Below are 9,300 nucleotides of genomic sequence, written 5' to 3'. Positions count from 1 at the left end.
TAAACCAGGTGAGCGATACATGCCCTATGGTACTCTTGTTCCTGTATCGTCTAGCATCTACGAAAAGAATTGGATATGACAAACATTAAATGTCAAAATACAAGATGGCCGCCTGTCGGTAATTTTGTTACCTTGACCACCAAAATCGACTTGGATGTAGAACTTCATGTTACAACATGATAGGAATATGAATTAAATCTGTTAAGAGGCTTATGAAATATCTTATACCAATTTTGTTTTAGTTTTAAAAGAGGCCTAAGGTAATCTTTGACATTAACCTTGACCAGTGACCACGAAACTCTATCAATCGTAGCATTTGATGATGGTGTTTGAATATGGTGAGAATATTAAATATGTCAAAGGGTCGATGGAATGTTTTGTACACAATTTATTTTTTAATACTATCATCATTATTTAAGCTCGTGAACGTTTAATAATATTGTCTCTCTTTTTGTTTTTTGGTTTTTTTTTTTATTTTTTTTAATTTGTTTTGTTTAATATGTGATCATTAAATTACTATAGAAATGAACCCTGAGAGTTTAGTTTTGTATATGTTCAAATAGTGCTTTTAACTGGTTCAAAACTTTAATTTTATTACAAAAATTACTTGAATAAATACATGTAAATAGTTTGTTTATTGACTCGTACAACTAAATCAATCACTTTATGGTATAACGGGCAAAAAGTTATTTTATATACCCTCCTGACAAGATGTACAAAAATAGATCCCATATCTCGGGTACATAAACAGAGTAGAAATGAAATATTAATACGTCGACAAACTGTGGTGTAAAATATGGTGCTTCAACAAATACGGATACCGTATGTAATTACATACATTACCAAAATCTCCCTTAAAACGGCCAATATTAAGTTACATTATGATCGATTTAGAGTGACGTATGCCTAGTGTATGAAAATAATGGTGTGAAGAGCAGACATAAACGGGATGATTATGTTCGTGACGTCTCGTGTGTTTAACATGTTTTCTGCTGTTTTGCCATTTCAGCATGTTTGTAACACTTCTTATATAATATTTAATCTTATTTTTGTTTTATTTCCGTTCGAATTGAAGAGTATTGTTTATAACTATTGTTTATTGTCTATTGACATACCAAATCAAATCAAAAACAGCCCAAAGAAACCATAACCTATATTTATTTTACAACAATTGAGAAACAATCTTTTACCACTACAACATATGTCCTTGAAGCCTACATGTGAGTGGAAAAATTACAATTTATGTGCTTATTGTCGGATAAAATCCTATGCTATTTCGTACAACACATGCGGCTTTTTCTTCTTCTGTCTTTACTACTGTTTTGCTTTCTGCATTTGTTCGTGACGTTTCGTATGCTTGTTTATATGCACAATCTCCCATTTCTTCATCCATGGTCCTTGCAGGGTGGTGTCGAACTCAGGATCACATTCCTCGACAAAAATAGGTGAAAATTACTGGACTGATACAATTTCAATATCTGCTAATTTTGATATGAGCAGAGATGGTATTCATCATCAACTCGAAAGTCATTTGTAACACAAGATATTTCTTCGTCTATAAATGTGCTTTTCTGGAATGCATTTGATTTCCTAATTGCAAATATTAGTAGGGTTCAATTCGAATTTCGATCCTCTGTTTAAACAAAATGGAATCTTCATCTTAAGCAAGGCCTTCAGGTTAAAGATGGTTTAAATTGTGACCCTTTGATCCTAGGAGGAGGGAGTGGGGTGGAGAAGGGGGATTTTAAACATTCCCATTATGAAGAGGCCAAGGCCTTTTACTTATAAATTTTGTTCCACTTATAAAACAATGTTGTTCACAAAATAATATCGAATTTCTATTTTCTTACCAACGTTAAACTTTTTAAAAATGACAAATTATCATACACATTACCAATAATTGCGCTCATGTAGGAGAAATGGGTCTTTAAACGTGCTCTTCTACTAATTTATTAAAAAATGAAGTTTTGAACAAAGAACATGGTCTGGGATAGATTATGGTGGAAGATATACAACATGGAAAATTGAATAAATCTTCAGCATCGCTTCTCTGTCCCGACTCACGAATAGAGCCAATACCTTCTACTAAAACCCTTTTGTGTCTTGCTTGTGTACGTGCTTTTCAGAGTTTGATATAGCGAGCATTGATAATTATTTACACCAAGCTATAATAGCAGTAATGTAAATGTACAGAATAAGAGATAGGCAAATTTGATATTCTTGTAAAAAATGACAAAATAATGCACTTGAGACCAGTGGTTCCAATGCCTCAAACGTAACCAAAACAGCAGTTTGACTTTTGGCCTTGGTCCTAGATATATGTTCGTTAGCAGTTGTAAAATTACAAGACTACAAGCCTAATCGTTACGAAGAAATGTATCTGCATACCCACATAGGCACATTTTTACATTCTAAGTTGCCATCTCATAGAAAGCAAATGTTTTAATGCCAGAGGAAAGGTATGTAATACCGTTATATGAAAATTAGAAACTCGAGTAAATAAATTCAATGTTGATCAGAAGAATAACATCCAGATAGTTTCTATTAAATCAGTTCCCAATTTAAAGGTCCACAGTTACAGATACTCACAATTTCCATATCCTTAACAGATTCCTTTTGTAGGGAGGTGCGGTCTACGGCCACGAAAGAATCCCAGTCAATCTTGACATTATCGTCCGATGATGACCTCATAACAACGCCGTTCTTCATGCCCCATAAACCGTAAGGCTGATCAGGCCGCTGCCATCGCAGGTCAAGTGCCCAGCGTACCTGCTTCGACAGGTTAGGTAGACTGCAATTACATAGATTACATCAGTAATGTTGCTGTATTGCAGACTACACTCTTAGTAGTTTCGAAACACTAATATGGTATACATAACAGTGATCTTAGACGATGATAATCGATATTTTACACAATTGTTACACTAATCAAAATATATTATAGACAACTAACAAGCACCTCCTCTATGACAAAACATTTCTTTATAGACATAGATAATCCAAACTCAATACAATATAACTAGGGCAATATATGAACAAAGGAAATATTATCACAGAGACTCCTGAAAAAAAGAACAAAGAGAATAAGACCATATGTTCCGGAAGAGTTAACGTCTTCTGCTTGGAAATCATGTAAAGCTTAGTAACACCAAGTAACTAATGTCACGTTCCCAAATGACAAGGTACACAACAGAATCCAGACTGTATGTAGGTAAGGACCATTGAAACCTACCTTCTATGTGGCGTGGCATTGTTGAAGAGAAGGAACCCGCCGTAAGGTATGGGACAGGTGACGGTGTCCTGGACCATGTCTAAACCTAAGTATATAGTCACGCGTTAGTTTCGCTGGTCAAACAAACGGTAAATTAATCAAATCATTTTTAAACATAGAGTTGGAACAAAGATATTTATCTAACAAACCTAATGCATATAGCATGAGATTATCTTGTAGGGAAAACAATGATTCCTACCATATATTGCTAATCTGTACTCTCCACTTGATATATTCTTTGATATAGATATAAACGTAGGTTTCTAGGCGAGACAAACAATATACTGATATACTCATTATGTGTTTTATGATCTAGTGACGTACGTACCAAGAGACTTCTCCATTTCCTCCTCTTCTAGCATAACGTACCAAGTTCCACCATAACAACATTGATGTGTAGCTATTTTCCCCGGACTGTGGCCACCTTTGATAACCTAATGGTAATCACGGCATTAAATTCATTAATTGATTTATTAATTAGTCTTCATTTCATCAGGTATTTAATCTGTGATGTTGCTTAAGTAGTCACCAACCAGCATTTCAAATAATGAATATCATCATACATACATGCGATCCATCAGACATGCGATTCGCATGGCCGTTCAATGGAGAGAAAACTGTTCCGGGTTTTTTTGTTTTTTGTTTTGTTTTCCAGAACTGTTCCGGTATGTTTTGCGTTTTCCAGAACTGTTCCGGTATGTTTTGTGTTTTCCAGAACTGTTCCGGTATGTTTTGTGTTTTCCAGAGCTATTCCCATAAGGATATCCACGTTATGTTATAAATCCATTATGCTCTATCAAGTGATCTCGATTTTTGACAGGAACAATTGCTACACACGCGTGTCAACTACCGATAACATTGTTTATATAAAAAAAACACTTTTTCTGACATTTTCCTTTTTTAATCTTTTAAATACATTCTAAAGTCTCTGTGAATCATTCATCACGACTGACAAAGACTTATCATTTCTTCACCGTGTTTCCTATTAAGGGTTCAAAAGCAACATATGGGTGAGGCAAACATGCAATACATTCATTTTTACCTGCATTCCACCATTAAACTCATCCGTGTCTAGCAGTGGGATCCAGGCGGTAGGAACCAGGACCTTGTAGGACTCGTTATCAAAGTAAGCACTATCTGTACAATGGAGCAAAGTACACATAACACCACAACTAAACACAATGTACACATTTAATACCATTAAGTACCAGGAATGTACCTGTAACCATAGCAAAGTACAATACAAGTTTGTCCGGAAATGGACTCCGGCCATTCCACTAGAATATATCTGTACAATATCATAGACAGATGGACAAATCTAGTCATTTTTAAGCTGTTTTAAATTTGTCTCAGCGACAGAAAGGAACCATATGATACCAAATTTTGAATTTACGTAAAGCTGTTATATAATTTATATGTTTGCATCAAAATGAATTTCATCAAAAAATGTATTACGACAGGTTCCTTACCAAAGATCGACATTTCGGACGTTTTATTTATTTGTTTTTGAAGAATGAAAACTGGTGACTCAAATTTCGCTTTCGAGGTTTTAGAACTCTATGAACAAATCTTAAGATATTAAAGTTTTGTTAATTTAAGTAGGATTTATCAACAACCTTGATGCCAGGGAACCACGGTAGCTTCGTTCCGGGGAGTTTTGGTACGGAGATTCCATACTGGAGACGAAGCAATATCTGGTCCAATCAACTGTTCGATGACGTTCAGCAGGCGCTCGTTAGACCACAAATCACGATAGGCCTGGTCGACAAGAAAATATCACAGAAGCAAACATGATATTTTTTCATTCTCTATAAATGATACTTTACAAAGAACTTAGTCATAATAAAATATCACAATGGTTTCGTAATAAAACCTATACAGAAATAAACTGGATTTGTGCAGCCGTATTTCGTTTTTAACAATTTAGTTAATTTGTTGAGAGCATGATAAAATGACAAACACTGAAATCAGAAATCTTGCGGAAACTTTGCATTATTCAGTTTATAATTCTACATAACTGAGACAATGTTGAGTATAAACAAGATATAGTACCTGTGGTAGTTCTCCTGTTTTGTGGAGAAGGATATTGGCTCCAGGAAATTCGGCATCTATCTTTGTCAGTCTCTCAAATAGGCCACACTCTTTATACAGATCTGTACATAAGCAACTTTACCGATCAGTGAACTACAATGCATTAATTACAGAAACTATCGCTTGGTGCATATTAAACATAATCAGTGAACAAAGAAAACTCAGCTGTAGCAAATTAATGAAGCATGGTAAAAAAGGACAACTTCAAGTATTTCAGATTACAGGTTTTAACATTAAAAACTGTGATGAGCTAAATCACTACGAAAAGCAAAACATGCTACAATTTTCTGTGATAAACAAAAGAATCACAAACGTATGTACCGTTGTCTACAAGCTACACATACGAACGACTACATACAACATTCGTTAAGTGAAAAAGTCCAATCGTTGCCATTGAGAAACAAAAGCGTCCAAGATACACTCAAAATGTATCATTCTGACATTACTCAACAATATCTACAACTATGAATGATTCATAATGCTCCCTATTTGCTTTGATTCATGTTTCAAAAAATTTACACTACACACTAGCCACAGTTTATCTCTAACCACCCTTTGAACCGCGCGTAGGTGGGGGTTCATTATGAAAAACAACCTAATATTTAAGATTTTTGTTGACGAATTAATAAAATTACCTAGAGAAGGAAGATTTCTTTACCTGAGAATAAAGTAACATTTCCATGACCGAGCGTAAAATACTATGTGGAAATAATTCATTTTAAGACTTACATACTGTGATTAAAAAACGGACAAAATGATTTTTTTTAAATTGTTACCTACATTTCCTAAATTATATGGTCTCGAATATGCATTTATTGTAGCATATTTACAACATCCATTAAATCCTCTATAGACCGAACGTGGCGACATATAAGATGGCAAAAATTAAGGATTGTCGCCGTAAATAAGTAATTTTATAACACCTAGACCGTTTCCTGTATGTATCGATCTCACTTTTGATCTTTCCAGCAGAGTAAAGTTTCTGAGCTAGCTTTTCCACTAAGCCCTCCGTCGCATCCCGAACCACGTCCAGTTCAGCTCTACTGAAAAAATTCTCAACTATGAGGAAACCCTGTAAAATAAACAGCTTATTTGAAACATTTGTGCTTTTTCAAATATTCCCCCTACTTTAAATTATTTTGTACGAGTGTTCTAGCCGTTGGCCGCGTGTATATGTGCATCACAAGCCACGATTTCATTTAAAGTATGGCTTTTTATTAAATTTTTTTCGCAAATATTGACCACGAGTAAAAAAACATAGGGACCAAACCCGTTTTGAGATATAAAATTTTATCTATACATTCACCTATGGCTACATGTTAACATTTTGTCCTTTTATTTGTAATACTGTGAAATTATTGCAATTTTTGGGAACAAGAGCTGTAGATAAATGCAAGAATCCTTATACAATCTTAGACTCAATTGTTCTGCCCAACAGAAATTATAAGTGATATGGAGCAAATCGGAGAGGAAGTATATTGATTTAGTTAAAAACGTAAAACATCTACGTCTCTGGATTAGTTTTAAATCGCAGAGTGGTTAGCACAATACACTTACGGCAACTTTCACATTATTTTCGCATAATTTATAATTCTAGAATAGTTCGCCAGTATTTTGATAATAGAAAAAAAGGGGAAAAAAATACCTACATCGGAAGTAAATCATGATTATATACTGTAGGGAAAATTTCCGTTCACTGGTCAGCAGTCTGGCGAATCACCACAATATCACACATACAAGATTCTAGCTAGACGTACAACAGTACATTAATCTTGAATATAAAAGATATTCATTACCATGTATTATTGTATACAGCCAGTCATCAGTATCATAACATATTAGTTAGCAATCTTCGATTTGTCATGTTTGCATACATGCATATCGTCATCATCATCATCATTATCATCCATCTGAATGCCAATAATACAACCATATATCATTAATGGCGATTGTCGCATTGTTGTGTCATTACGTACTAGTTAGTATTTCTTCTTTATTAACCAAACATGATCAGTCCTATCAACACGTATAGTAATTAATTAAAGTATGACGGATTCTGAATAGCTAGTGTTTGTACCATCATTAGTGGCTTTCCGCAGTAAAAAGGATATGTGTATGTGTGTCGAATTGTGGTTGAATTTTGCATTTCAAAATAAAATTATATTGATCTTCCATGTTGGATTTTCGACTCGTACAAAGACTTAATTCTCTCGATGTGTTATTGTTTCTATTGTTTCAGTAACTTATTACAATACACGTACATATTTGCTATTTTTAAAAGAACAAAATCAGATAACCATTATCTAACACATCAATTGACCGAAATAAATCAATTTCATCTTTACTACTTCCTAACATTTATCCTGCCAATAATATGATTTTCTTTCGTGCAGTCGATGTCATGCCTGCATTTACATAATTCTCGTAGGTCGGTATTGCTGTGATTTCATTTATTTTGAGGTATCACAACCAAGCGCTTTGGGGCTTCCATACAAAGATTGTGGAGGTCAAGGTGGCAATAGTATTTCTGCAGTTAACTCTCCAACTCTAAATGTCTATCGTTTACCTCTTCGAAGAACTGTTTGATCTTGCTTTCGGAAAGTTGGCCTGGTTTTTTCTCTTTCGGTTGTGGAGGCATTGCTCGCATGTCAAATATTTCAGGATGTGCCTCATCTACGGCCCCGCTGCAAATAACCGTGTCCGCCATTGTTAGTTGTGAGTCAGGCACGGGTTACGAGTTTTATCAACTGGATGATTTAGATAACACCAGTGTTATGGAAGGGAGACACTGCCGGCTTTCTCTAATTTATACAAATTTAAGGAATACAGATGCATTAGAAATTAGAAAAGTTAAGTTAGTGCGAATCATGTCGTCAGCTAATTTGTTTGCCTGAATTTCTAGTAGAATTTTGTAATGCCATAGTGCACCGGCTGACGTTGTGTGGGTTTGAATTTCACATTTATAATATCAGAAGGCCAAAAAGGGGCTGGTTAGCCCAAGTTTGTTTTAAGAATCTGACGACGAACGAATTAGGAATGCTAGTACAATAAGAAGGAGTAATAAACCATGTCGTGCCATCTGCCGGAGTTCGACCTAGCGACCATTTGGTCTCGTATCGGAAACTTTACTGATTGACATACAGGAAACCAGAGACGTATATATCCCCGGAAACGTTGACTTTCTGTAACCGAATTGAATCGTAATCCCTCTGATTTTTTCTTTATTGGGATGCTTAAGGCAAGAGATCGCAATATGGAATTTCCGCGAAACGCTAATATTAGTATAGTAGTTGTTTCTCTGGAGTCCATTTGTTTCCAATTACTTGTACTAGTTTTAGGAATTTTTGTCCTTTCAAGAATCCACACCGGTATTATCAGAGACGTATATGTGTTATATATGTCTCTGGTATTATTATAGAAGTTTCTGCATTTATAACAGCAAATGTCTACTCGCACGTAACATTTAATTAATAGTATAGTAATATTATTTTACAGTGAGCACAAGTTATGCAAAAAAGGGTTCGTATTTTCAATAAATCTCGTACAGACAACGGTTTATTACATTTGACTATACCGTACAAACATATATCTAATGAGTTCTGTGTCTCAGTGGACTGTGGATAAAAAACATAAATACGTCGTCAACTTAAAAAAAACATATCCACAAATATTCTACTAGGTACGGTATACGAAGCAACATTTTTAAAACCATTTTTAAAAGAAATATTGCTTAACCATCCTCGATACTTCAGAGGCTATGCTCGAGAGCGAAAGTGACCATAACCCCAGCAGTAACGAGGATATTTTTTTTTATTTCTCGGAAGTTCTGTTTGCTCCAGAGTTTAAAGACTACTCTTTATTTTACTGACAAGAGAAATATATATATTAAGAAATTAAATAAGGACATCTTGAAGGAATTTCTGGGATGTCACTTTGCT

At 34.7% G+C, this 9,300-nt stretch overlaps 1 protein-coding gene across 1 annotated transcript; it reads right to left on the bottom strand.

Moving 5' to 3' along the window:
* Window positions 1-1,139: 1,139 nt before the first annotated feature.
* LOC132546386 (uncharacterized) lies at window positions 1,140-8,078 on the bottom strand. The gene is made up of 9 exons (XM_060210101.1): window positions 7,929-8,078; window positions 6,317-6,434; window positions 5,324-5,424; window positions 4,888-5,029; window positions 4,314-4,408; window positions 3,600-3,705; window positions 3,233-3,317; window positions 2,590-2,791; window positions 1,140-1,431 (listed from the first exon to the last, which is right to left on the bottom strand). The coding sequence occupies exons 1-9, from the start codon at window positions 8,067-8,069 to the stop codon at window positions 1,315-1,317; spliced, it is 1,107 nt and encodes a 368-aa protein (XP_060066084.1). The 5' UTR covers window positions 8,070-8,078; the 3' UTR covers window positions 1,140-1,314.
* Window positions 8,079-9,300: the final 1,222 nt, after the last annotated feature.

This window comes from Ylistrum balloti, unplaced genomic scaffold (assembly GCF_031769215.1).
Source record: "Ylistrum balloti isolate Yb309-2 unplaced genomic scaffold, AGI_CSIRO_Ybal_v1 Utg369888, whole genome shotgun sequence".
Classification (NCBI taxonomy): Eukaryota; Metazoa; Mollusca; class Bivalvia; order Pectinida; family Pectinidae; genus Ylistrum; species Ylistrum balloti.
This window is presented reverse-complemented; position numbering and strand designations above follow the sequence as displayed.